Raw genomic sequence first — 27,210 nt, forward strand, 5'->3', positions numbered from 1 at the left:
GTAGTGGAGGTCGCACTAACCGCAGCAGAAGTTGATGAGGCATTCGTTGACGAGAGGTCCGCTAAAGCCTGCTTCGCCAACTGCGCATAGTTTAGCGAGCTCGAGCTATCCGGAATATTGTTGTACGCTTGAGAAGCGTCCCTGTGTTTACGTTAGTACATCCGCTTAAGAAACAAATTAGAATTGGCATACGTACCACATCATAACACCGCCAAAGCTAGTATATGTAGAGGCAAGTTCTGAGATAACTGTAGTCAATGTATCGATATCGACGTATCCAGTTCCAGCAGCATCAGAGCTCGCTGAAACTCCGAGGTAGACCTTTGCGTCAGGATTGTAACCCGATGACTGGGCAAAAGTATCCCAGGCATCAAAGTTAAACGTAGTCGACGTGCCCTCTTCCCAAAAATTGATGCCGCAGTAATTGTTGTAGAACTGAACAAAGTAAAAGTCAAAGTACGACGTCTCCATCGCATCGTTCAAGAACGAATCGGGAATCGGGCACTGCGGCGCGCCAGAGATGTACATTTGCTTTCCTCCCGCGGCAACATACTCGTCGTAATAGTTACGCATCTTGGTAACGAAAGCAGAATAACCGGTAGAGCTTCCACCTTCAATATCAAGATCGAAACCATCGACAACAGCAGTGCCAAACGGACGAGTGTCTGAGGATCCACCTCCAAAGATGTCCCAGATCGTAGTCGCAAATTCTTCGGCCTCGGTGTCGTTGTCAAATCCGTAGGAACCGCTAGATCCACCAAGAGAGAGAAAGATCTTCTTCCCGTTATCCTGGCAGGTGACGATATCGGAACTAGATGCAAAGAGTCAGAAACCAAGCAATTCGCACACACATCAGATATGATATATACGCTATAGTCGGACAGTCGAGAAGCTCGCTGTCATCGAAATAACTGCCTTCGCACGATCCAGCAAAGTTGATCTCCGGAAGATCACCGGTACCAAAAAACACAGTCACAAAAGACAAGAGGAGTATCTGTACTGATAGTCAGTTATCTGCTTCTTATTCCTTTCCAATGATCTATGCTCACATCATTCGTCGAGTCCTCGCAATAGCTGGACAGATCATCCTGCGATCCAACCTCGCCGTACGAGTTTTGACCCCAGTACATGGCCAAATTGGAATTGGCAGACGCGTCAAAGTCGGCTAGAACATGCTGAATTGCATTCGATCCGAGCAGGGCCAGAAGTTTGGACGTGAAGAGCCAGAATCTGTACTTCACCATAGCACAATTGACGACGGAGAGCTAATTACGCAAGGAGCGACGCGGTTGAAGTGGAGGAGTAAACGAATGAAGCGGAAGAGGATCGTCGAGCTGGAGCGGAAGAATAACAGTAGCGTAATAATGAGTGTAATAGTTGCAGTCCAAAAACGAGAGATCACGGATGACGGTGAAGAGAAAGAGAGGAAGACGAGGAGGGAAAGAGAAGATGATCGTGAAATCCAGAAAACAGAGCTGAGGCCATGTTTCGTCTTCTTTCTCGCCCAGAGGCAGATCCATATCGAGGAGGCAAATGGGCAACGACTTGAACCTTACCAGCAACCAAATGGGACTGGAGGTACGATGTCTCAGCTCACTGAAAGCTGGTATCTAATGAGACAGACTTGGCCAAATAAGGCAAGGCAATGACGCGGTTTTCAGCTGGATCCATCGTTCACCGCCCCAGGTTGGGAGGTTAGTAAACAAAAAGCTCAGACGAGATAGCAGGAAAGAAAACGTTTTGGGCACAATTAAAACTCAAAATCCACTATAGCTCGACTGAGTCGGTGAGCCCTAGATCTGTACTCACATGAATAAATAATGATTGAATCAGATGATCATTCCAAACCAGACTTACTACGAGACGCTGCTAACAGACCATTTACCTGCATCATGTCGATATGTTGATCAGAAGCACCTATGTGCAGGAACGAGTAGGATGCGCAAGACTGGCCAAAAGAAACCTAATTGTCTACCATTACTTTTAGCAACACCGACTTACTGCTAATTTGGAAGGAGATTAACTCTCGCCAACGCCGTGCGTCACAAAAAACGCTATACAACGCGTCGCGATATTTGGGTATAGCCAAATAAGGTCTAGCGCGCCGCATCCAAGTGATGTTGCTATGACAACATCACAACAAAGTGCTGCTATATTGGATTAGGGTTGATCGGATGTAAATAAAGCAATGACCTTTTGTTCTGCTTCAGATCTAAACAGCATTCAAGACAAAGCTATGACTATGGCAGAAAAGCTATGATTGTTGGTAAAATCAATAGCGTACCAGATCTGCGCTAATATGGTAGTAGGGCGGCTAGTGAAGTGCGGTATGATCGGCTGCAAGATATAAGGAGCCCTGCAGATGTGCAAGGGAGAGCCTCGCAGAACGGGAGTTACCGAGTATAGACCCTCGCTGCCATGGCAACCAGGCAGCTTCGCGTCTGAATTTCGGTGTCCACTGCAGAGATCACTTGAGCAGCGCTGTCTGTGCTTCTATAGTGAGGTGTAGTCACAAAGTATAGACCATACAGCGCTAATAAGGTCATTTAAGCTAAATGAGCAGTGAGAGAAGTGTATCAGCCTACTCTTCTGAAACGGGAAGGCTGCCAGTCGATGTGGAGCATTTGCTGCCGCCGTCTTTCCAATAATTAACTAATGAGCTGATTTGGCGCCTACTCAGTGTTATTCTTACGGTATCTGAACTGATTCTGCTGCATATATGGCCGACTACAGTCATCTCAGAACAGTACTTCGTTTCCCCAAAAGTTAGAATAGTAGAAAGCCTACAAACAACAAGCGACTCTTTTATGAACAGTTTGCCGATATAGTAATGGTATATTGGACGACACAGGTTGTGCTGCTCAAGATATCATCGAAAGCGATACGTGCTTGAAATAACGCGCGACTTTAGAAAAGAAACCCTGAGCGGCGTAATTCTGAATATTAACGTGGTTATTATACGCTTTGAGTAACAACCAACTGCCACGGTAGCTCTCATAAAGCAGAAAACGAAACTATTCTCAAGCCAATTACCATTATCTTCAATTGTCTTGTCATTACCACTATCTTTAAATGTTTCGTCATTCTCCTAAACTTTTCGGTATCTGTGAATCTATTTCCTGCCATATTCTATTCTATTACATTCCATTAATCTATCCCTTCCATGCCTCCAATTTCGTCCCTCTAGATTCAAAAGTCGAAATCTCTATATGATCAGACAAGCAATAAAGCCTTATTGCATTGTTGAGCGGTAGACTCTCTATGTGCGAGCCTTGAATTTCAGTCCAGTTTTGAACAAACGCGACGCGGTCACCAAACCCGCGGAGGCCATAACAATACAACCACAGAATATACTAGTGGCAGTGTATCCAGAGTTATCCAAAATAGCACCAGCGATAGGAGTACCGACCAGCAGACCTATCGAGCATAATGAAAACACCATTCCCATACGTGTGCCAAGAACGCCAAGATCTGGAGTAACCGCGATGATGCACGATGGCGGTAATGACACAAATGTTCCGGAAAAGAATCCGTAGAAGACTGCAATGAGAACGATTCCAGCTTTCGACGTGGCTGACGTCCAGGTGAATGCGATGATCGAGGCGATGACAGTAAACGGAATCAAAATGTTCATGGGTCCAGTTTTGTCCGCAAGGAAGTTGGGAACAATTCGCCCAAATACCGATGCAGCATTAAGAATCGTTAAAAGATAAAAGGCGGTTTCGCTCTTGAAAATCCCGTTTGAGACCGCATACTCCTGAATATAGTAGAACGGAATGTAAACTCCCATAAATCCCAAGAAAATTGCCAGCGAGAGTGCAATAAACGGAGGCTCTCTTAGCGCGCTCGCATCAAACAGCTTTCGTGGCCCAGTTGAAGGAGGAACGCGCAAGCGCATCACGGCCAGAGACCAGCATTGAGTAGCAAGCATGATGAACCCGATAACGCGAGTGGCCCAGCCAAACCCGACGCGCGGCTCCAGCTTATGGAAGATGATAGGATAGATAACACCGCCTAACGAAGAACCTGAGGCAGCGATGCCGGTAGCCAAGATTCTCTTTGATGTGAAGTACTGAGGGATGACGGCGACACAAGGGATAAACATGAAGCCACTTCCTAACCCAACCACAAGGGCTTGCGCCAGCATGACTTGCCAGTATTCCTTACACAAGCTGAGCATCATCATTCCGAAGGTGATCATAAAAGTAGAGAGAAGAATGAAGGACCTAAAGTAACCTTGGTCAAACATAGGACCGGTGAAGACTCCAATGATCAACAGCAAAAAATTCTGCATGGATCCAATCCAGGCGATATCACTTGCAGTCTTGTTCGAGAGGTTTATATCGATATAGTAAGCCTCGAATGCTCCAAAAGTGTTTGAGATACCCCTATATATTGTCCAGAGTTAGCCATTTACCCCAGCAGAAGCCTTTCTGGTAGCTAGAGGGAAACGTACCAACTGTTCATGAACAGAAAGAACGAGCCGGAGACCTGCAACCACGCAGTCAAACCCCCGTTAGGAATGTCTGACAGTCCTGTCTTTTCCATCACTATTTCCTCAACAACGTCATCCTCTGACAGAGGTTTGTGCTCCCCATCCTCGACGACCTCCCGTAACAGCTCCATGCCGTTTGCGTCTCCCACGAGCCCAGGAATGGCCTCGTTGTTTTCGTCCCCAGATATTTTCATAGCCTCAGTCTCTGCATCTTGGGCCATGCTTTTGAAATGCAACTATCGTAGTCAGAGAACGAGGGGCTGGTATAAAAGAATATGTCTCTCGCAACAAAACAAACGAGTTATAAACACCTGAAGAAGATGACAGAGAGACGGATTAATAATACGGAGAGCCTCAACTCTATTAGGCACAGCGCTGCCGAGCCGCCGAAACTCCCCGCCACTGTGGTAAACCCTAGTCGGTACAAGCTTAGTCATCACGGTGTAGCAGCCGCGCACTCTAATTAGTTATCGTGGGGATATGACTCCGGCATTTGGATACGTAAGCAATCAGTAATAGTATTACTCTTATTTGCTGGCTGCGTGCGCACGCAATATTATCTCATGGCCCAGACAGCCGCACGCGATAGAATATAATTGCACCCAAACCCTGTCCTCGCTATCGTGCGGTTCACTATCTGTGCTACCTGGATAAGCCAGTCCGCATCGCTATCTATTGTCCCGCTACCCCAGGACTTGGTCTTCCCCGGCTTCTTCACTCACCTGCCGCTTCTCCTAAGCTGTCCGGACTGCGACGAGCTGTACTGTTTATAACGTTAGTCATCTTCCAGTCGCTAAAATCCATATTGACCCCGTGAAATCGGCTTGCCGGAGAGCTTCAACTACAACTGTCATCCGCCGTCCTTGGCGCTAGCCCTTCCGTATCTCCCTTCTCCCAACTCATCCTCAAAATTTTCCTCGTCACCCCTCCCATTGTTTCTTTCTTCTCTCCAATTCCCCCCAGAGATCTCTCTTTTGGCTCTTTTCCATATTCTCACAAGCAACCATGAGTTCAGAGTCCAACATCACTGAGCTCGAAATAGAGGAGGTCAGCGAGACCGACAACCTCCTCGATAACAACCTCGACCCCGCCAAGCTCGAGGACGCTGAGGCAGACGAAGCCGAAGAGGAGATTCTCTCCACCGGTGCCCTGCTCACCATCTTCTTCTCTCTCCAAGTCGGTGTATTTCTTGCCGCAGTCGATGGAACCATCGTCGCTACCCTCACATCAAGAATTGCCTCAGAATTCAACGCGTTTCGGTCGGTCTCGTGGATCGTCACTGGCTATCTTATCTCACAGGCCACATTCCAGCCGCTGTATGGCAAGCTCTCTGATATCTTTGGCCGCAAACCAATCTTACTATTCTGCAACGTGCGTATCTCTTTTCTACACTATCTTACCGAAAAAGCTAACCGAGTTTGCGTTCATACAGATTTCTTTCGGTGTTGGGTCGGTTCTATGCGGCGTGGCGCCTAATCTTTGGTGTTTAGTCGCTGCGCGTGTGTTTGCTGGATGTGGAGGTGGAGGACTTTTCACCATGAGTGCGATCGTGCTCAGTGACATTGTTCCCCTCCGACAGCGTGGCCTTCTCCAGGGTATCGGCAACATCGTCTACGGTTCTGGCGCCGCAATCGGCGGAGTTGTCGGCGGACTGATGCAGGAAGCTTTTGGCTGGCGATGGACGTTCGTGATGCAAGGTCCTATCATCGTCCTTTCAGTCTGCGCGATCCTCTTCAACCTGGACCTTCCCAAGACCGAGGTTGACAAGCGTCTGCTCAAGCGAATCGATTATGCTGGCTCCTCCACAATGATCATTGGACTTTGCCTGTTTCTGTTCGGAGTTAGCGCTGGCGGTACCTACTTCCCATGGACAAGTCCTCTCATTGTCTGCACGCTCGTGTCTTCAGTTCTCATCCTCATAGCTTTCGCTTATATCGAGATCTATGTGGCGCTTGAACCAGTGATTGACATTTCAGTCATCAAGAACAGAACCGTCTGTGCGTCTGCTTTGACTGGCTTTAACCTCTCCATGGGATACTTCACAAACATCTTCTACGTCTCAATGTACATGCTTACTGTCCGAGGAGTTTCCGCCACTGATTCTGGAACGACGCTCATTCCCCAGTTCCTTGGTACCGCCTCCGGCTCGTTCTGTGCCGGTCTTTACATGACGCGAACTGGCCGCTATTACCCCGCCTCAGTTCTTGCCGCATGCTGCCTGTTTTTCGGCATGTGTTTCATTGCAAGTGTCGGGTACGATACTCCTCGTCTGATTGTTTCGGCCCTTCTTTTCATGCCTGGATTCGGCGCTGGTATCTACTACACAACAACTCTCGTTGGTATGATTGCCGCGATCCCGTTCGAGCAGCAGGCCGTCTGTACTTCGGTCGTCTACGGTTTCCGTACTATCGGATCAACTGTCGGTGTCGCGATTGCGAACGCCATCTTCCAGAACGTTCTCATCTTGCGCCTGGAAGAAAACATCACTGGTCCGGGTGCTGAGGATATCATCCGTAAAGTACAGGACAACGTCGAGGAGATTGCGCTGGTACCTGATGAGCTGAAGCAGGCAGTTATTGACTGCTTCCTGGCTGCATTCCATGCAGTCATGTACAACACCACATTCCTCTCATTCTGCGCTGGTGTTGCATCTCTTTTCATGAAAGAGCACGTTTTGCACAAGAGTGTTCAGAAGAACGCCCATGTTGCTATGGAATAAATCAAAAGCTACTTTATACTGTCATTAGGGAAACACAAATCCAGGAAGGTTCATTTGTTTGGTGCTCTATCTCACGTTTAGACCATTTGCTGTCATTATCTTTTTTTTTTGATTGGAGTGCGAGGTCGGATATATTCTACAGACCTGTGTTTTCTTGCTCACTTCAGCGTGTATCGGTCGGGTGTCTAGAATGAAAGGATATTCTTCACATACTTTGTAACTGTAGATTCACTATCAAGCTGCGATAACCCCTAACAGTCGAGAGGTTGATCGTGGTGTGTGCACAACCCTAAACCACATATCGCGTCGCGCCCACGCTCTAAACCGCGTCACATAAGTGTACCAGCCTCGTAACATCACGATAGTCATAGGGATCCGAGGCGGCTTTCGACACATTTGCCTCGCGCTCGATCCCTTTTGATTTGTTCTCATGAGCAGCGGAGGGGGCGAAGAAGAGTTTGAGGATTTGTTACCGTCGTCCGATTATGAAGAACTGGCTGCGCTGATTGAAGACGATTTCAACGAAGCACAGAATACATCAGCACAATCTGCAGAACAGTTCCAAGAGATCAACCGGTCTCCCGATTGTACATCTGCATCGATTTCCGCAAGCAGCAGTTTTTCCTCAATGCAGAACTCGCGCACGCAGGTCAACCTCTTTGGCCGAGCAGTCGGCGTTGCTGCTGGCATCACTGCCCGACAGACAAATGCTTTCGTCACCCGCGCACCTCGCCCATTCGAGCCTCTCTACCTCGAATCTCGCCCGCAGAGATCACATCACACTTTGGTTCATGACAGTCTCAAGACCTGGGTTTATCCAACCAACGTTGCGGTCCGCGATTACCAGCGCAATATCGCTGAGCGAGCGATCTTAACGAACACGCTCGTTGCTCTCCCAACTGGTCTGGGAAAGACTCTAATCGCAGCAGTTGTCATGCTGAACTACTATCGCTGGACGAAGGACTCAAAGATTGTATTTATGGCTCCCACCAGACCACTCGTTACCCAGCAGGCCGAAGCGTGTTACAAGATCGCCGGGATTCCCAGAGATGACACAGCCCTCTTTGTCGGGTCTGCAGCATCCCCAGCGGTAAGAGAGCAGATCTGGAACGAAAAGAGAGTCTTTTTTACGACACCGCAAATCCTCGACAACGATCTAAAGCGCGGCACTGTCGATCCTAAAAAGGTCGTCTGTCTCGTGATCGATGAAGCTCATCGTGCCGCCGGAGCCTACTCCTACGTCAATGTTGTTCAGTTCATCAAACGATTTAGCGAAGAAGTACGGATTCTAGCGTTGTCGGCTACTCCTGGATCATCTGTCGAAGCAGTCCAGAATGTGATCAAAAACTTATCGATATCGCATGCCGAGATTCGAACAGAGCTGAGCGACGATGTCAAAGGATTCGTTCGCGGTAGCAAAGTCGAGCATTATTCAGCGGAGCTGACCGAGGAGGGGTTCGCAGTACTAAACAATTTCGGACAGGTTCTGCAACCTATGCTCACTGAACTGAACAATGCAAATGTTTATTTCGTTCGAGATCCGGAGAAAATCTCACTCTACGGTCTTGTGTTGGCACGCGGTGATTTTCAGAAGCAATATGGAATGAGAGGGATGAACAACGGATACAAATGGAAGATCGAGTCGACTTTTAACCTGATCACCCCCTTGGCTCATGCGCTTGGACTTTTGAAGAACCACGGTATCAAGCCATTCTACGAATACATCTCGAATTGGGAGAAAGCGCAACGGTATTCCGATACCGGGAAGGCGAAGAAGCCTGGCAAAGGAGCAACTTCTGTACTCAACAACCCGCACTACAAGCGTATGATGCAACTTGCACAGAAAGCTATTGACCAAGGCGCTGTCAGCCATGAGAAAATCAACTTGCTGGTTGCAAAGCTTGTCGAGTTCTTTACCGACGAAGAAGTGGTCGCTGATCGGTCCAAAGTCATCGTGTTTTGCGAATATCGGTCTTCGGCGTCTGAACTTCTTCGAGTGCTGAGTGAAGTCGAAAGCGTGAAGCCTCATCTGTTTATCGGTCAAAGTTCAGCAAAGGATCAATCAAACATAGAGGCCGGCCAAGGAATGTCGCAAAAGGAGCAGCAGAAGGTATGATATAACCTGTCCATATTTACTTGACCATCTCCAAGATACTAACAATCAATTAGGTACTCGACGACTTCAAAGCGGGAATCTATAACACCCTAATTGCAACGTCGATCGGAGAGGAAGGTTTGGATATCGGTCAGGTTGACATGATTATCTGCTACGACGCCTCTTCTTCACCTGTTCGAGTTCTGCAGCGAATGGGTCGAACAGGTCGGTTTCGAAAAGGAAAGATTATCGCAATCCTTACCGAAAACGAGCGCCAGAGATTTGATCAGGCTTTACAAAAGTACGAAGAGATTCAAAGATCAATCAGCGACATATCGAACTTTGAATTTGTCCCTTGTTCCCGTATCCTGCCGGATGACGTTACTCCGGAGATCGATTTGAGAACGATCGATATTCCGCCTGAAAATGAAGAAGAGCCTACGATCGCAACCACCTCTTCGGTAAAGAAACGGACACGAAAAGCTCCAGCGAAAAAATTCAACATGCCAGATGATGTCGAAACGAGTTTCACTTCCGCGGCATCTTTGTTGGACACTAGCAAGAAACGTTCCAGAGCAAAGGCAAACCAAGAAAACGTTGCTTTTGGCTCGGACGATAGCAGAACACCGTCCAAAATACGCCGAGGACTCGCCTCTGATAAGTCGTCTCCTGCGCAGCAGCTCCTGGCCCAATCAAGAGCCGAGATGATGAACGACTATGGCTTACTTACTGCAGAACAAGAGGAAAAGCTTAATCGCAAATACCCAGATGCGATCAATGATGCCACAGATACAGATGCAAAGGAGTATGACCCCGTTCAAGCCGTTGCTGCCGCTCCAAACGGTCAGGCCGTTGATGGCCGTATTGGAAAGTCTACAAGAACCAAGCAGGTTGAAACATTTGTTGCAGCAGCTCGCTCAGATCATGCAGATTTCATGGAAGATCTGGATGAGACGTTACTGGACGACCCGGACTACGATGTCGTCGAGGGCGAATTCGTCGAAGACATAATCAAAGAGATGAATCAGAAGAGGAACAAAGAGATCGAGAAGAAGAGGACCAATGGAATGGTCGAATTGGATATTTTAATCCCCGGATTCACCATGACCCAGTATACGGACAGGACTGATTTTACGGACAGGACTGATTTGTCCAGCGAGGCTGACATTACTGATATTTCGCAGCTGAGGTTTGACATACAGCGCAAGGGCAAGGAGTAGCTTACTTTATTTAATACATCATGTAGCCATATATTCCTATAATATTCCTCAACTTCTTTAGAATAACAGTTTTCTAAATCTCGTCATTAAACTAAACACAATCCAAAACATCACTCATTCACTTTCTAGAACCCGCACGCGCGCCTCCCTTCTTCTGCTTTTTGGTCGCAGGAGCATCATCATCACTAACAGCGTCTCTGTCTCTACCTTTGGACTTGACGCCTTCGAACTCACGCACAACGGATGTTATCAAAGTCGAGCAACGTCTTGAAATCTCCAAAGGCGTTCTGGACAGGAAAAACCAGTCGAATCTAAACATTGGCGATGACCTGATAGCATCCCGAAGTAGCTCGTATAGGTTCTCACGATCCAGTCCCAGTTTATCCAACTGAACAAGAAGGAATCTGTCTTCCTCCTCTGTGTAGACCTTCTTGGAGTTATTGACCGGGTATATGATCTGCAGTTGCTGCAACGGCGCCTTGTAGCGGTTGATCTTCTGCCGGAGCAGCTTCTGCTGATGATTGAGCTTCCGTGTCCTCTCTTCACCTGCCTCGATCTGGGAAATGTATTTATCGTAACCCTCGATCTCGGTATACCGTTCCCAAAAGACATCACTATAAGCTTTCACTTCGTCGTACGTCTTTCCTTCAAACTCGCTAGCGATTGCTTCGATATTTTCCCGTCCGTATTTGGCGTTCAGCTGGATGAAGTGGGTAAAATCTCTTCGGGACCAGTTACTGAATCCATCGTTTGCGAGACTCTTCTTCTCTTCTTCCTCTTCTTCCGTCAGTGGCTCGGCCTTGTCAATCTCGCCCTGCTCAAATGCTCTCTCGGCCTCGCGCTCGTCAAGATCTTCGTCGTCTCCGTCCGGAAGAGGAACCTTATATCCTTGCTGTTTGCGGAAATAGGCAGTCTCCTTCTCGTGCAATTCAATCAGACGAGCCGGATAGAATTGATGATCTTGAGTATGGACCTGCTTGGGAGCACGAGGAGCCTTAGGAGCTCCGGCAGTACGACCACCAGTTTGGAGAACACCCTTGTAATACTTGTCAACCGAGTAAGTCTGCTCCTTGCGCTCACGCTTTGACGGTTCAATCCAGTTGAACTGCACACCTTGCTTGCGCTTGGCGAAATCCTCGCCGTTCCACTCATAGGCCGAGTCACTGGTGAATTTTTGCAGATCGTCGAGACCAAGCTTGGAATATCTAGCATTCAGCTCGGCAGTACGCGTTTCTGACTTCTTCAAGATCTCGTCGATGTCGTCCATCTGAGTCAGAGTCGACGCTCCCTGCTGAATGACTACCTGCGCACCATGCTGAATCATAGACAAAAGCTCATCCTTCGAAGCTGCGTTCTTGTTGGCATTCTGAGTTCGGCCCTGCTGAATGACCAACTGATCCAGTCTCAGCTTTTGTGCCGCACGCTCAAGAACCTTCTCTTCAATGGCATTTTCAGTCACAAATCGGAAAACCACAACTTGCTTGGTCTGTCCAATTCTGTGAGCACGGTCCATGGCTTGCAAATCTGCCTGAGGGTTCCAGTCAGAGTCATAGATGATGACGATATCGGCAGTGGTAAGATTGATTCCCAATCCACCAGCGCGAGTTGTAAGCAAGAAGACGAATTTTTCAGAGTCGGGCTTGTTGTATTCGTCGATAGCAGCAATACGGTCCTCATGAGCAGTTGAGCCGTCAATTCTGCAGTACTCATACTCTCTAAACAAGCAGTAATCCTCCAAGATATCCAGCAATCGACTCATCTGCGAGAAGATCAGCACTCTCGAACCTTGCGCTTTCAGTCGCTTCAAGAGCTTGTCAAGCATGACCATCTTGCCGGCGTTTTGAACCAAATGCTCATCGGTAGTATAAGGCGGACCGGGCTCGGCACCCTCGAAAAGGTAAGGGTGGTTGCAGCACTTTCGGAGCTGCATGACGATGTTGAGCAAACGAGTTTTGGACTCGCGCTTACCACCCGCACCGTTGACGGCATCGATGTCTTTCTCGAGAATTTTCTGATACCACTTGATTTGCATTTCTGACATGCCGATGTAAACATTGATTTCTAGAGGAGATGAATCGTTAGCACTTAGAGCTTATCAAAAACACATTGGAGCAGTACATACCTTTCTTGGGCAGCAAAGATTTCTCGACATCAGATTTGACACGTCTGAGCAAGAATGGTCGCAAGACCTTGTGGAGCTGCTGCACGACAGTATCTTGATCGGAGTTTTGACTTTCGAACCACTGATCGAATACATTTGAGTCCGAGAAAACATCGGGAAGTAAAAAGTTCAACAACGCCCAAAGTTCGTGCAAGTTGTTCTGCAAAGGCGTTCCAGTAATCAAAAGACGGTTTCGGGAATTGAAAACGCGGATGATTTGAGAAAGCATCGAATCTTCGTTTTTGATTCGATGAGCTTCATCAACGATGATATACTCCCAAGCAAATTTGTTCAAATGGCTCTTTTCACGCAAAATCATCTCATAAGATGTGATACAGACATCAAAATCGCCAGTAAGCAGCCGCTGGCTGATCAACTCTGCGCGGGCCTCCTTCTGACCTTGAAGAACTAGGACGTTGACGGCCGGAGTCCAGTGAGCAAACTCGCGCGCCCAGTTGTCCAGAGTTGACTTTGGAACCGCAACAAGATGGGGCCCCTTGACATCCTTCACAAATCTCAGGTAACCCAAGAAGGAGATTGTTTGTAGGGTTTTTCCAAGACCCATCTCATCAGCCAAAATGCCCGAGATACCATTCTCGTGTAGCTGGATGAGCCAGTTCAGACCTTGGACCTGATAGTCACGCATCTTTCCATCGATGAAGGACGGAGACTCGGTGAAGACTGTTGCCTCTGTACCATCCTCTTCTTCGTCAAGCATCAACTCCGCATCTTCCTCCTGCTCGGTCTTCCGGTGACGACGATCAGCGTTCGACGCTTTCTTGGGCCGACCGCGTTTGCTCGTCACAGCATCAGCAGCATCAGCTTCCTGTAGAATTTCTCGAATTTCTTCGTCATTCTGCGCACGAATGTCGATAAAGTGGCGGAAGAGGTCTGCGCATCATGTTAGTTATCTTTGATGCATTAAGAAGTTGTAATTAGTGTTATCACTCACCAGTCAGACCAATCAGATATCTAAAACGGCGAGCGGAATCAATAACCTGGGCAATCAGGTTAGCATGATCATGTATTGTGAAGAATCCAGGTAACGTAAGAGTAGTAGGTAAGTGGAAATCTATATACGTACTTTCTGCCGATCCAGCTGCTTCTTCTTAGTCAAAAGCTGCTCTTTCGACTTGACTTTTGTAGTCACTTCGGATTCCGACTCCTATAAGCGCCGTTAGAACATCTGCATGCTTGTTTGTGAATAATCGCGACTGGAGAAGACATACATAAGCCTGCTCATCAACATCTTCCTCATCGGTAGGTGGCGCGGTAGACGCGTCTCTCTCGGTTGCCGAAGGTGGTGACATGGCGATTCACACTCAAGAGTAGAGAAATAAATGAAAATATCAGACTCTAATTGTGAAAGATGACCTCTATGCCTGTTGAATTGAAGTACCAAGGAACTGTTGTAGGCTGGGGTCAAGTCGGAGGCAAGAACTGAGGGAGGAAGGGGGATTGAAGGAGTAGAGTGCTAAAGGACGAAGACGCGCTCGCATCCCGGTACCAAATAGGGCTTAGTACCATAACTGACAAATACTCTCCGCAGATGTGCAAAAGAGAAGCCCAACCGTTTAGGCTGTTAAGCCACACGCCGCACGCTCCACAAAGCGTTCGTCATTGCTGGATTGTTTCAATCTGCAAATCTTCACAGCACATACGGGAGCGACCAGCAAGCACAGAGCATATATGGACATGTCGCGGGACGATTCGCAGCTGCTAGCCTCTTTTAAGGAGGCAGCGCTTAGTGTTACAAAGCTTTACCGAGCGGCTTCTAGCGATATCACACAAGCAAAAGAGCGAGGATACAGAGAAGCTATTGACGATGTGCTATCAGTCATAGCATCCGGGCAGGATATCTACGAGTGGGCGCTAGCAAAGAAGTACGCTTTCTCGGGCGATGAGGACTTGAGTAATGCAGACAAGTCTCCGGCAGGCCCACACGACGGCCAGCAAGAAAGCAAACCTCTACAGAGTATCAGCGAGGCCCCCAATCAACCACAACATCAACAGTCACATGGTTCACGACCGGCGGGAATGGACGTAACGATGGCGAACGGAGAGTTTACATTTCGGTCAGACCTACAACTTGACCGGTCATACCAGCTGCCTTCCACGAGTGCTGTTCAGCAAGAAGCTCGCGACTACATGATGATCGCCCCAGAGGATGTATTGTTCCATGCCGTTTCCGCACAGCTTGAAGAGGAACAACTGATAGCTCAACAGAATCAGCACCAGCATCAGCACCAACATCAGCACGAACATCACCAGGATCAGATACAAGGCACTCAGCAAAGTATGGATACACTAGACCATCAGCAGCAGCCTCCACAAAGTCAAGGCTTATTTGGTGGAGTGAAGCGACGGAACGGCGAGTTTGACGATACAACAGACAAGAGTTCTGGATTCAAACGGTATCGGTTTTGATCTTCTTACAGTAACATCATATAGTTTATTTTGTATTTGATTTTATACCTCATGGAGAGCATTTATTTGGGTTTTTATAATCTCTCCGCCTTACTTCACAGTGATATTATATAGTTCTGTTTTGTCCGTGTTGGTTTTGTTTGTGCTAAACGGTTTCCTACACATTTGCATATACGGCTGCTTTACATCTCTTTGTGTTATTTTGTCTCATATGCTCCATCATTTGTTTTATTTTAATTACCGCAACACTTTTGTATTCCATTTTAAGTTGTTCTTGTATATTTCTTTTTATATCAACGAGGTTAATACATTCCAAGTAATACCAGTTTTAATATCTAGTTTAGCTCTGGGTACAAAAAGTCGGTCATCAGGTCCATGTAATAGAACGACACAAAGTGGCCTGTATCCTCCTGGTGGTAGTAGGCAATGTCGTTATTCGGCCCGTACTTCTCGATCCACTCCTTTGAAAATTTATCGGGAACGATGGTATCCTGCTCGCCATGCAAAATCAAGATTCTCTTGCCCTTGATAGAAGTAAGAAGCTCATCGCGCTCGAGATACAGCTTCTCGAGAGATTTCGGCCATTCAGGGCAATCAGGGACTTCAGCCACGGATTTGTATCCTCCAAGTCTGTCAATCAAAAGATTCGTAAGACTGGTGGTTCCAACTATCGGAATCGCAACATTGATCTTTGGCTCCTGCGCTAGGAGGTTCCAGGTAACATGGCCGGAAAGAGAGACGCCGGACATGATGAAGTCCTTCGGAACGAAATTGCCAACGGTATAGGACTCGAGATACTTGATGATTGTACGAACGTCCATGCCGATACCATCTGAGCAAATATGTTGTTAGTATTAATCAAATTATCAAATTGCGACGAATGAACACAAACTTACCGACCATGGAAAGCATGTCTTGACTGCATGATAAATTAGTAAATGTCGTCATACATATCAACGACGAGACAATCTTACGCATGAGTTGGGTTCCCATTCTTCCACACTTCACTGAATAACAAAAAATGATCCGTTAGTTTGTAGACCAGTTTTGGGGATATAGATGTGCAGCATTACATCGATCGCGAGTCAATTGCTCGAGTACCGTGGTTACGATTGTCCATTGTCGCAACAACAAACCCTTTGGTATGACCCTTTTGCGCCAGATTATGAATCAATTGATGAGCCAAGTTCGCAGAGTCCACGTGCGAGCGAGTACGGCCATGGCAGGCAAACAAAACAGTGACGTTCGAGCGCTGTGCTGCAGTAAGCTCATTGACTCCGTACAGATAGACCAAGATACCGGCGATATTTATCGTGGTTTCTGAGGCACGCGGAGTTGCATCCGGAAGCACGAATCGTTGATGGAGAAGTTCGGGGGCAACCATCTTAACTCAAAAAAGGTATAGATAATGCTACTGGTTGTAAATAGTTATTGACAATACAGAATCTATGACGATAACGAATATCGATAGTTGACCGCCGCGGCGGTTGGTAAGCTGCTCGCTAGGTTGACAAGAGCCGCACGTTCGTCGCGGCTTATTGAACACCGCAATTCTCGGCACGCCCTCGACTCCTCTCCTTCCTGCACCACAACAACACCAACCTCATGGCATCCCAAATTCCTACATCCCCTGAACCTGCAGAAGGTAACCGGGCATCAGCAGATCTTCCGATGAACCCATTAATAGCAGCGCATCTGGATCCTATCGCGAATCAATACGGCTCAAGCACAAAACACCCTGGCAACGGATCGACCTCCTCCTCTGCTGCTGCCGCTGCCGGGAGTGTGACCGCCTCGGGTGCCCGCACTTCTATATCATCATCAACAACACGAGAACCTTACCGATCGTATCGGAAAAAATATCGCAAGCTGCGCCTAAAGTTTGATGCTGCGATGCGAACAAACGAAGATCTCACAAACCTCGATGTCTCTGCCAGACGAAGTATCAGACGATTGAACGGTGAAAATTCGCGACTACTAGACCTCCTCATCGATCTCACAGAATCAGGACATATAGAGGAGACTCTCTTAGTCAGCGGTATCGATGTCGAAGGCAACAGTCCTGAAGAGATAGAACGCGAGAAAAAGATTCAGGAGCTGTTGGCCAAGCCAACGTTCACACAAAAGAAGAACGGAGACGATTCCAAAAATGGCGACGCCGCTGAAGGAGACTCAACCGGAGAGAACGGACATGCCTCGGGTGCGAAGAACTCTGTCGGATCGGACGCAGAGGATCATGCATTTCTGAATGAACAGATGATTATGCTACAGAACGACTATGAATCAGATTACTAGTATTGTGAGGGGCGGTGTTGTATTTGCGTCAAAATACTGGAGTTTTATTTTTTTGTGTTTTGGGTTTACGATACAATGTCGAGGTTTTTGTATATATATGGATTTTAATTTGGCCTTTATCTTGTGCGTTAATTATATAATTTGAATTACTGACGTGAGGTCAAAAATATGCATTAGCCCAACAAATTGACATGCGGCGTATTTCTATCGGAAAATTAGACGTAGTTCAGGAGCATCAACAAGGGGCCCATTATCGGAACAAACAATGACGCCGAGTTCATGGCAGCAGCGGCAGTGGAGGAGGTGGAAGCAGCGGATGACGTGGCGGAGGCAGATGATGAGCCGGTCGCGGAGGTTGAAAGAGCGGAAGAGCTGGCGGCAGAGGCGCTTGATCGAGTAGTAGAAGCAGTCTTTGCCGCAGCGACAGATGCAGATGACGCGGAGGCTGCAGAGACGGCAGCGGCAGAAGTCTCTGCGCTGGTCACGTCGCTGATGATGGAGAACCCATCAGAGTAGATAACGGTATCAGGGTCATCGGACGAGACGATGGCAAAGTAGTAGTCATCACCGTTCGCAGTGCCGGATGGAATGACATAACCTATGCTGCCGGTGTTTTCGATCGAGGTGGCAACGGTTGAGATGTTTTGCAGGCTATCAGTGCTTTTGCCTTGCATCAGATAGACGCTAACATCAGACACATCGCTGTCGACTTTCCAAGTGATGACCATAGTGCTGCCGGCGTCGTATTCCTCACCCTCGGTCGGATAGTAAGTAGTTGACGAGGAGGAGTTGGAGACGGAGAAAACATCAGTGTAGTAAATATCGGTCTCGTCTTCCTCGGGAACTAGAGCAATGACATAGTCATCTCCAGTTGAAACATTCGAGGGAACACGCCAAGTGATGGCACCACTGTTTTCAATGTCGGAAGCAATCGTATATAAGACCGTATCCTCATCGCCCGACTTTTCGAGGTAGAACGAAATCAAAGAGGTGGAAGAGGATGACGAGTTCCATGATATGACTGAGGACTGTCCGACGGTCACGACGTCGCCGTCAAGCGGTGCAGTGAAAGTGTATCCGGACGACGACTTTGCAGCAGCTGCAAATCCAAATGCAAGACAAAGTAGCGATTGAGTAATGAATCCCATGCTGTTGATTTTTCTTTTATAGTGGTCTCTTGTGCCTTTCCACTTGCGTTGGTGTAGGATATGGAGGTTGTAGATATATGATGGTGGCCTGGTCGGCGGTCGGCAGCGAACAAACCGAGATAGCCTTGCGACATTCTTCCTAATTGGGCAAAGTAAGGTGATTGGACGTCCGAATTGAGCCGGCTGTGCAGTTAGGCTGCAGTTAGCGGTTGGAGTGCGACAAAGAAAGCAGAAGGGGTTTGTATTTTGATTACGAATTAGGGTGCCTTGGGCTAATAACGTGACTTTGCGTAAATTGCAGAGCGTATATCTTACTCAGCTTAGGAAGTCTTGTAAATCAGAGTATTGCGTACGATACAAAACGAGGATACGATAGTCTGGACAGCTGTCAGTCAAGCAGGCTCATCAGCGCTACGACGCCAAACTAGTCCGAAGAGAATAGATGACGACACGCCACATGGCGATAGTTGGTTGATACACGCGGCCTGCGCTATGAAGATCGGCCATTGTTTGAAGCCGATGCCGATGCCGATGCCGACGCCAAGAGGGATTTAGAGAAAAGATGGAGAGAATGACGACAGTTTTTTGCAGGGTGCTTGGTTATAATCATCCGCAATATGCACAATGGTATTGAACGTTCGGGTATGGTGGGGTTCATCGATATTCGACGGGAGCCCGACAGGTACAAGAAGAGATTGATTTGACAGAACGGCAGTTATCAAGGTTTTCTGCCCAATATGTAGCGAATAGATAGGTTGATAGCTAAAACAGTCTCGCTGCACGAATATTTTGAGGCCTCTGGAGCAGCCAGCGAGACAGTAGTTTCGATGCAATATCATTAAGACTGCAATGCGCTAGCATATTTGGTATTTCAGGAATGCTCAGAATAGTGCAATCTAGATTATGATCTGTTTGGAGATAAGATCGACTGTGCAGGACTGTTTGAGAGTGACCCCGTGTTTGCGCGTAGACCATAAATAGTATATAGAGCCGTACGGTTTGGGAGGGCGTGGTGATCTTGGTACGCAGACGAAACGCAAGCAGCGAGCTCGGTTGGTGGGAGCCGAGGGGAGATTGCAAAAATAGGGCAGCGGTCAAATGTGGAATAGCGTTGGTATTAAGAATTCCAGTAAGTAGAAACAAGGGGAAGAGAGAAGGGGGAGTGGAGCAGGTGCAATGGGGACGAAAGCGCAGATGAGGACGATATAGGCGTATCAGGAGATTGTATATTATGATATAGGGTTGCGAACGCGAAGGACGAAACAGTGCGCGCGTGCACAATACGCCGGTGCATGGTTACCAGCCGCAGGTCGACAGAAATGGAGAGACGAGGGGGGGAGGGCGTATTGTTATAGTGCAGCATAATATCAGAAGAGGTGAAGAGGAGTGCACGAGGCACAGAACAGAGCGGGCAGACGAGCCAAAGCAGTAAACAAAACCAGCAAATAAGATAAAATGAAAGGGGTCTGCGAAATTAGCCGTAAGCCGCAGCAAAGAGCGCCAGGCACCAGGGGCACGATGTCCAAACCATGTTCGCCCAGCACCGGACTCTATCGGCTCATTGGCCATTTCACACGCCATCCACAGTCACTGCCCTCGCAGTCCGCCTGGTGCTCCTTCAAAACATTCCCTCGCCTTCCTCCGTCGCTTAGAGCCCTGCGCTGAACCACAAACCCCCTTCTGGACACCCGTCCGCCGTCCGCTACCCGCCGCGACTCACCTGCAGCCCGCGAAACCTTCTTTGCCCACGCCCTCGTCTCCCCTCTGTTTACCGATTGTTTTTATATTCTTTTCCCTGCGCTTCGCCGCCCGCCCTCCGCTTCACCGCCCATCCACATGCCATCCCATGCTCTTCTCCCCTTCCCCTCCATCGGCCTCTGATACAGCTATCTCTCATGGGCGGCGCACGTCGCCTCATCATGCGCCAGAAAATGGGCGAAGTGCTCACGGCGGACGAGCTAGCCCTACTAGAAGAATACCGGCTCAAAGAGCGCATTCGCCAGCGCAATATCCGCGAGCGCCATGACCGCCGGCCGGCTGGCCAGTCCCTGTCTTCTACACCCCAGTCGTCTCACCGACGCAAATCTACATCTCCTCGTCTGCCGTCGGACAGCGGCCGCAACAAATCCCACAAATCCGGTCCGTCCGTTCCTGACCCGGCTGCCTCCAAACCCCAATCATCATCAACAAAAGCTCCGGCACCGGCCGACTCCTCCCCTTTATCATCAGAGTCGCGCAACATCATGAACATTGGCAGTGTTCTACAGGATACATCCACCAACCCGAAGCAGGAGAACATCAGCAAATCCGCTCCCGCTCCAGAGACCACTTTCCAGATACCGAGACCGTCCACTGCCTCTTCGCCACCACCACCACCACCACCGCCGCCATCCGATCAGCCTGCAGTGCTGCCACCTCCACGACCTATCCAGCCTCCACCTCTACAGCCATTAATCACACAAGCCTCTCCTCCCGTCCTACACTATCCACCACACCGTCCCGGCCCTGCCTCCCATGTGGATGTATACCATTCGCTATATCCTCGTGAGCCGCTCGTCTCTACTCCCTTGAGCTCAGACGACCGGGAGCCATTAGTACCATACACAGTCATGATCCCCGAAAGTCTGGCCGGACCATTCTACAGTTCGTATTGTGGTATGAAGGACCCTCATTCGTTCAATCGTCGCAACTAGGCTAACCCACCTCCAGCATTCATGACCGGCAACTTTCACACTCCTGCCCCTATGTCGGCAGCCGGCGTGGTTCCGGTTCTATATCCCCCTACGCTCCAGCCTGCACCATTGGACCCCAACTATTTGCATCGTCATCATCCAGCTTCTGGACCCCAGTCTGATCCCATCAGCCTGCCATCTCCCTCGGCCTCAGCCTCATCGTCTTCCTCTAGACCACCAGCAGCGGCACCTATGGATCCAGAAATGGCATATTCGCTACAGTCACGCGCCCGAAGATAACCACTTTATTAAGAACAAAATGAGAAAAAAATAAGGAGAAAAATGAGAACGGATCTGATCCCATATCACCGGAGCTCCGCGATGTATCATATCACGTTGTCGTTGATGTCAGAATGAATACTTAATTTACGCTTCACGACTACGTTTGTTTGACAGCTAAGTTATTACATGACAGAGAAGTTATGTGAATCTTACTCTTCGTCTGCTATAAAGAACAAGAGTGCTGGATTGTCACTAAGCGACCGTCCTGAGCTCAAGAAGCCAGAAGCGTGTGTATTCAATCTATTTTGTAATCTATAATCATTAATTATTAATATAAATATATGCAAGTGTATTCCAGATGTCATTACTAATTCGGCTTTTCCCTATTCGAACCAATATCGACCAAGGCAGAGATAAGCAGGAACGAGGCTAATGCGTTGTATAGATCGAGCAACTAAACTGTACGTGCATATTTACTATTTTGGCTTGGAGAGTACCAGACCCTATATTTCTTACAATTCAGGAGTGGTTCGAACGCAGCTTAGGCGGTTTCAGGTCATCAACACAAAGAGATCTGACCAGCCCTCAGGGTCGCTAACCCAGTTAATGAATAATTTATGCTCGTTTCCACCTCAACCTTATCACATGATCTGCTCTAGCCTTTACTAAATGTTAGCGCCGTATGCTTAAGAATCGTAGTAGTAGTAGTAACTAGCTAGTGTTGAATAAATAAAGGACGATGAGCAAACCGATGGATTAGAAGCAAGCGCCCGCCTTACGTCAGCTCACGACTAATCGAGAACCGGGTCATACCAAGACTATTTAGAGTTTCAAATCTCGCCGAATATTATGCTTATTTCAACAGCCTTTGTAATATTCGCTCGCTGCTCCTAGGTTTCACGAGAATACTCGTTTCTGCACCGTTGTCTCATCTCAAAGAGCGATATTATTCATAACCCTAACGCTACTGGTCTGACAGCTATCCTGGTCTGACAGCTATCAATAACATGCCGTATGGCGGTCGACAACTGTAGAATCCCAATCCCGGTCGAGGCACGACTGTAATCCTGGCGCGTCCAAGGAAGGACTTAAGACGCGACTAATAACAGACAGCAGTAGAAGTAAGCGACCACAAGGAGCTGTGTAAACTATACAGTAGGAAGTTGAAAAGCAGAATGGAGATATAAAAACACAAACAGCGAAAGCAAACTGACCGTAGTTGGCATGGTAAGTTTGGTAGTCTCGACTGACGCTGCTGAGGAGGAGTTTGACGAAGTACTCTTCATCTGGGCGCGACTGAGACTTGAACTGCAATGTTCGGACGAGTGGTCCGCAGCCTAGCGCGTTCGAGGTGGCTGGATCGAGTGAAGTATGTGAGCGCGTAGGCAGAGGCACAGGGAGCGTACGAGAGGAGGGAGGCAAGCGTAGGGTAAGCATCGAGGCAGAAAACGAGAAGCAAAGTCGAAGGCAAACGCGGGACTCAACAAACCCTACACAAACAAAGCAGCAGCAAGTAGCAAATAGGTAGTAAGCGACAATCAACTTGGAACGCAGACAGACCGTGTCTGAGGAGGAGGAGGGAGGGAGGTTGAGCAAGCAAGTGAAGGCCAGCGCTGGTCGACGCTACTCGGAAGCTTGGCGAAGGAGTGCGCAATTGCGCCGGGGGTGTTTGATCAGGCGGTTATAAAAAAGACTGGGTCGGTTAAGAGCAAGAAACGAGACATGATGATGATATGAACCATGTAGAACCATCGTTCTCATAGATCTGAGGAGGGCATACGTTAGGGTTTCTGTTTCTTCGGACTCCTCCACTCTGCTCTGCTCTGTAACCTACTAATGGCTGTTGAGCTCGCTTGCATATTCTTCAGGGGGTTTGTGTAGCTCGCTCCTTGTTCAATTCCCAATTGTCTCCACACACTTGTTCAATTCCCAACTGTCTCTACACACCTCAGCTCAGCAGGTACAGGGCCGCCCTTGTTCGAACAGGGCACAAATGGCCAGCATAAAAGGCACCACTCGCTCCACCTACCCTCTTCTCCTCTTTCTTCTTCACCTCTCAATACTTCCCCACCTCAGCACCCACCTTCCCCGTGTCCCTATCTCAAACAATTACGGCTGTCGGCAAGAAGAATACACGTTCTTCTCGTGCATCGCAACATGCTGCTGCGAGCCCCAAGCACGATAGCCGGCCAAATCCGACGCACTCGCTCTCGCTCTCCTCATCGCAAAGCAACTCAGTGACCGAGAGAGGCAGCGGTCGTCACCCACCCCGCGATCGCGACGAATACTACGACAACGAAGCACGATGGAAAGAGCACAACAATGAATTTCATATTGACAGGGTGCTCCTTTTCTCGCCTCTTCCTGACTCTCATAAACATGATGCCCTCAAACGCCGAATACGACAATTTCGCCTCTCGTATTTGCAAAGGCAACAATCAGGACCAGCTGGGCAACGGATGAACCGCAGGATCGAGTCCGGGTTACCGTTTTTAACTGCCTATGATCGCGCTTTCTAGAAAAGATTTTCAATCGCTGGTTATCAAGGCTTCGCTGTATAGCAGCCAACGTATTGTATAATGCTCCTATGATCCCTTGTCTTTTTTCAAGCCTTACTGACTTTCCCTTGTTCATCTAGCTGTCCCGCCGCAGCGTATCCCATCCTGGAACGAACCAGAAGAGTCCTATACTTCGACTACTACTCAGACTAATACCCCAACATCTCATGAGATGTTCTCATGAGAGAAGTGATCTACCTCGACCGTATATCTGTCTTGCCATTGTACAGATTATTCTTGCTGAAGTCATCTCATCGAAGTACCTATTGGTATCTGTCTAAAGAAGTCACGCTACAGTCTGTCTGCACCCTCTTCCCTGCTGTACGGTCATCACTGAATGTTAGAATCATTGGCCTCTGCAAAGTACCAGCTCGGAATACCCTCCAATCTTTCCTGTGAAACAGGGTTATCTTTTATCCCGCCAAAAACCAAAAAAAGTACTGACTCGCGCAGAGCTGGAGGCGAATCATTATTTACCGGGCTCTGTCGCTTGGTTCTTGCGTGTGTAATAGCTCGTATCGTTTTCAATTCATCATCCTTTTAGTCTCTGAATTTTGGTTTTGCTTTTCCTTTTGTGTTTTTCTTTGCATCTTTCCAATAAACCGGGAGTCATTGGGGATCATCTCTTATGCCATTTGATTGCTGGTGGCTCCCTTCACCTCATATTTATTTAATATGTAGCCATATTCGTAGATCGCTGTATAATAATACCGCAGCATTCAGGGTTTACACCAACCTTTGATCTTGTAAGGTCCATCAATATGCAATGACATTTTGGAAAGAGCTGCATGTCACAAGTTTGTCATTGCTTCCTTGTGTAGGGTTTGCTGCTCTTGTGCGCTCTTAAATGATGATGATGATTTACAGAAGTGGTGTGCTCAAGCGCTCAGCTCAATGCGATATCAGCAACTGTCGACATTGGTTTAATGAATCCCTAATATTGGGATTTATTATTAATATTGAGGTTTAAGTCCCAGAAATAACCAAAGAAGTGATCAAAGTCGCCAAAAGAGAGGAATTGAAGCAATCTATGGTGGGATTGGGATTTCTACAAAGCAAACCCTAATTTTGAGGCCATGTTCTCACTTCCCAGCAACTCTCTCGTGTTCAAGAACAGCTCGAACAGCGCGAGGTACCGTCGCATCATTAATATATCGTGCATGATTTTAATAATTTAACAACGAATCTAGCCTGTATGGATATGTTGTTACCGGTTTTACGAATACAAGAGACAGGAAAGGAGAGGCCGGCGGCAAGAAGAATGACTATCTTGCTAGTTTCCGGTCAACAAGGCTTCGACTTGCACAGCAATCACGGCCTTCTTTCCGTACCTGACGAAGCCACCCTTTTCCCTTTATCTTTAGCTACCATGTGCGGCCTTTTGCCTTGTTTGCTTGCTATGCTTGGTTATAAAATGTACGTCCCGCGCCCTTCTTTCCTTTCTTCTTCTCTCCCCCCTCATACCTTTCCTTTCGATCAGCACCTCGTTCCCAACCTTCGGCTCTCCCAACGACCATGGCTTCTTTTGATCTTTATAGTGACCAAGCTGTCCTTGGTCTTCTTTTCTCTTCCACTTTTCTCGATCCTGTGCCGCCCACGGAAAGTCCACCAGCGTACGAACCTGTTCAAGGACACGAAGTCATAGACCACTCCCTTGATTCGTTTGCTCGTTCGGCGGATTCCGCTCCCTCCCGGTTCACACAGCACATTGGAGTCTTTTGAACTCTGACTCCCATTTGACTTCAACTCTTTCTGAACTTTCAAAGATCTACCACCCGACAGGCCTTCGAACGCATGGTCAGGTCAACACGCCTTATCCCGAGCGGCTTTTGAGGAACGAAAGCTGGCGCTTAACTCGAAAACATGTCCACGGTCACCTTCTTGCTTCTGTCAACAGAGATCGACGTTGATAGCTCTTCGTTCGAATTGATCCCCTGCAAGGCAGTGGCAGACGGTCGACTCAGCCTTCGCCAATCGGACTCCGGTTTGATGACCTTGATGCGCGACTACGAGCGTTTCAATCATCTCAGTCGCTGGTATACCATCTATCTCTCGATTGACCCCGACTACCGACAGATCAGACAAGAGTGGGTCGGCGCCGCTCTCCTACAGCTAGAATTGCCATTGTCTCGAAACACGCACATGCGCGAAGAGTGCGAGCGTTTCTTGGGCGGCCTTGCTAGAGTCGATGAAGTCGGCTACGGCTACGAGGTCGATGTCCTCGTCACTGCTTTGTACAGCAAGCTATACTTTGAGGATGAACTCGTATGCCCTAAGTATACCAAGCGCGTTCCGAAACAAGGATACCGAAGAATCCATCTCCAAGGCGGCTTCAATATGTTTTCAGATGCACTGGAGCGCTCCTTATCCCCCGACGATCACTACGATGTACACCGGGTGTGCACAGAAATAATTTGGTTCAAAATGCTAACGTCAAGTCAGCGCGAAATGTTCCAGGCGCTGGACGATGAGATGAGAGCCGTTTTCTACATTGTGCATCCTGAGCACGCGCCTCCATCTTATAACCCGGAACGTCAACAAACCCCAGTTGAGAATGACGAACGATTAGGCGCTGTTGGTTCTCCGTTGTCTGCGAGCAGTCAGGCTAACCCACCCAAGCGCGTCGCCGACACGGATGCAGATGCAGACCTGCACCCGACCTGCACCCGGTTAAACGACGACGATGCTTGTCTGGTAGCGAAGGAGACCACAGACGCTGCCCCTTTAGTTAATTCGAGTCTGCGAAAGTTACAGGTAGTGATTGATCACGGGGATGAGTTTGGAGGATAACATCACATGGACGATCGCAACGAGTGTCGTCTCTAGCTCTTGTCGACCCGTCTGATCCTTTTAGTTTCCGCGCGCTCACTCGTTTATCTGTTTTTTCTGTCTGTGTGTCTGTCCTTCTGTCGGCCTGTCTCAAGCGTCTGCTGTCGGCATTGTATTATGTGAACGTTCTAGACGTAGGGTAGCAAGTGGGAGGGGGGGTCCTAGCCATAGTCCCACATGGGTAGGGGTGGGGATTAAGAGCAAGTGGGAGGGGGGGAGTCCCACATGGGTAGGGGTGGGGATTAAGAGCAAGTGGGAGGGGGGGGGGGGGAGTCCCACATGGGTAGGGGTGGCGCGCCTGCCAGCTCT

General features: G+C 48.3%; 13 protein-coding genes across 13 annotated transcripts; 8 read left to right on the forward strand and 5 right to left on the reverse strand.

The window, feature by feature from the left end:
• Nucleotides 1-177: 177 nt before the first annotated feature.
• BZA70DRAFT_242953 (glycoside hydrolase family 18 protein) lies at nucleotides 178-1,244 on the reverse strand (the record flags this gene model as incomplete). The annotated part of the gene is made up of 3 exons (XM_064910584.1): nucleotides 178-811; nucleotides 870-994; nucleotides 1,050-1,244. 3 exons carry the CDS (start codon nucleotides 1,242-1,244, stop codon nucleotides 178-180), a joined length of 954 nt encoding a protein of 317 aa, XP_064765456.1.
• Nucleotides 1,245-2,998: 1,754 nt separating this feature from the next.
• On the reverse strand, nucleotides 2,999-4,908 carry BZA70DRAFT_103696 (MFS monocarboxylate transporter-like protein). The gene is made up of 2 exons (XM_064909344.1): nucleotides 4,457-4,908; nucleotides 2,999-4,388 (listed from the first exon to the last, which is right to left on the reverse strand). The coding sequence occupies exons 1-2, from the start codon at nucleotides 4,714-4,716 to the stop codon at nucleotides 3,260-3,262; spliced, it is 1,389 nt and encodes a 462-aa protein (XP_064765457.1). The 5' UTR covers nucleotides 4,717-4,908; the 3' UTR covers nucleotides 2,999-3,259.
• A 592-nt stretch (nucleotides 4,909-5,500) lies between these two features.
• BZA70DRAFT_242930 (multidrug resistance protein fnx1) lies at nucleotides 5,501-7,214 on the forward strand (the record flags this gene model as incomplete). The annotated part of the gene is made up of 2 exons (XM_064910582.1): nucleotides 5,501-5,866; nucleotides 5,928-7,214. 2 exons carry the CDS (start codon nucleotides 5,501-5,503, stop codon nucleotides 7,212-7,214), a joined length of 1,653 nt encoding a protein of 550 aa, XP_064765458.1.
• Nucleotides 7,215-7,842: 628 nt separating this feature from the next.
• BZA70DRAFT_242932 (P-loop containing nucleoside triphosphate hydrolase protein) lies at nucleotides 7,843-9,899 on the forward strand (the record flags this gene model as incomplete). Its single annotated transcript, XM_064910583.1, has 2 exons — nucleotides 7,843-9,324; nucleotides 9,384-9,899. Coding segments are annotated over 2 exons (1,998 nt in total), but the record flags the coding sequence as incomplete, so codon positions are not given.
• A 648-nt stretch (nucleotides 9,900-10,547) lies between these two features.
• Nucleotides 10,548-14,147, reverse strand: BZA70DRAFT_298000 (chromatin remodelling complex ATPase chain ISW1). Its single transcript, XM_064914586.1, has 5 exons — nucleotides 13,920-14,147; nucleotides 13,775-13,855; nucleotides 13,643-13,688; nucleotides 12,652-13,581; nucleotides 10,548-12,590 (listed from the first exon to the last, which is right to left on the reverse strand). The coding sequence occupies exons 1-5, from the start codon at nucleotides 13,998-14,000 to the stop codon at nucleotides 10,648-10,650; spliced, it is 3,081 nt and encodes a 1,026-aa protein (XP_064765460.1). The 5' UTR covers nucleotides 14,001-14,147; the 3' UTR covers nucleotides 10,548-10,647.
• A 173-nt stretch (nucleotides 14,148-14,320) lies between these two features.
• Nucleotides 14,321-15,366, forward strand: BZA70DRAFT_286155 (uncharacterized protein). The gene has a single exon (XM_064913838.1). It carries the CDS (start codon nucleotides 14,380-14,382, stop codon nucleotides 15,115-15,117), a length of 738 nt encoding a protein of 245 aa, XP_064765461.1. The 5' UTR covers nucleotides 14,321-14,379; the 3' UTR covers nucleotides 15,118-15,366.
• Nucleotides 15,367-16,621, reverse strand: BZA70DRAFT_286156 (Alpha/Beta hydrolase protein; the record flags this gene model as incomplete). Its single annotated transcript, XM_064913839.1, has 4 exons — nucleotides 16,191-16,621; nucleotides 16,092-16,124; nucleotides 16,014-16,036; nucleotides 15,367-15,949 (listed from the first exon to the last, which is right to left on the reverse strand). Coding segments are annotated over exons 1-4 (859 nt in total), but the record flags the coding sequence as incomplete, so codon positions are not given.
• BZA70DRAFT_286157 (IEC3 subunit of the Ino80 complex, chromatin re-modelling-domain-containing protein) lies at nucleotides 16,622-17,541 on the forward strand. The gene has a single exon (XM_064913840.1). It carries the CDS (start codon nucleotides 16,723-16,725, stop codon nucleotides 17,410-17,412), a length of 690 nt encoding a protein of 229 aa, XP_064765463.1. The 5' UTR covers nucleotides 16,622-16,722; the 3' UTR covers nucleotides 17,413-17,541.
• On the reverse strand, nucleotides 17,542-18,760 carry BZA70DRAFT_286158 (uncharacterized protein). The gene has a single exon (XM_064913841.1). It carries the CDS (start codon nucleotides 18,558-18,560, stop codon nucleotides 17,628-17,630), a length of 933 nt encoding a protein of 310 aa, XP_064765464.1. The 5' UTR covers nucleotides 18,561-18,760; the 3' UTR covers nucleotides 17,542-17,627.
• Nucleotides 18,761-20,455: 1,695 nt separating this feature from the next.
• Nucleotides 20,456-21,532, forward strand: BZA70DRAFT_270091 (uncharacterized protein; the record flags this gene model as incomplete). Its single annotated transcript, XM_064911249.1, has 2 exons — nucleotides 20,456-21,215; nucleotides 21,270-21,532. The coding sequence occupies 2 exons, from the start codon at nucleotides 20,456-20,458 to the stop codon at nucleotides 21,530-21,532; spliced, it is 1,023 nt and encodes a 340-aa protein (XP_064765465.1).
• Nucleotides 21,533-23,350: 1,818 nt separating this feature from the next.
• BZA70DRAFT_303112 (uncharacterized protein) lies at nucleotides 23,351-24,279 on the forward strand (the record flags this gene model as incomplete). The annotated part of the gene is made up of 3 exons (XM_064914749.1): nucleotides 23,351-23,385; nucleotides 23,467-23,474; nucleotides 23,591-24,279. 3 exons carry the CDS (start codon nucleotides 23,351-23,353, stop codon nucleotides 24,031-24,033), a joined length of 486 nt encoding a protein of 161 aa, XP_064765466.1. The 3' UTR covers nucleotides 24,034-24,279.
• Nucleotides 24,280-25,180: 901 nt separating this feature from the next.
• On the forward strand, nucleotides 25,181-25,826 carry BZA70DRAFT_103849 (uncharacterized protein). The gene has a single exon (XM_064909345.1). It carries the CDS (start codon nucleotides 25,268-25,270, stop codon nucleotides 25,715-25,717), a length of 450 nt encoding a protein of 149 aa, XP_064765467.1. The 5' UTR covers nucleotides 25,181-25,267; the 3' UTR covers nucleotides 25,718-25,826.
• On the forward strand, nucleotides 25,603-27,095 carry BZA70DRAFT_286172 (uncharacterized protein). Its single transcript, XM_064913842.1, has one exon. The coding sequence runs from the start codon at nucleotides 25,936-25,938 to the stop codon at nucleotides 26,860-26,862; it is 927 nt and encodes a 308-aa protein (XP_064765468.1). The 5' UTR covers nucleotides 25,603-25,935; the 3' UTR covers nucleotides 26,863-27,095.
• Nucleotides 27,096-27,210: the final 115 nt, after the last annotated feature.

This window comes from Myxozyma melibiosi, assembly GCF_037950935.1.
Source record: "Myxozyma melibiosi strain Phaff 52-87 chromosome Unknown BZA70scaffold_18, whole genome shotgun sequence".
NCBI lineage: Eukaryota > Fungi > Ascomycota > Lipomycetes > Lipomycetales > Lipomycetaceae > Myxozyma > Myxozyma melibiosi.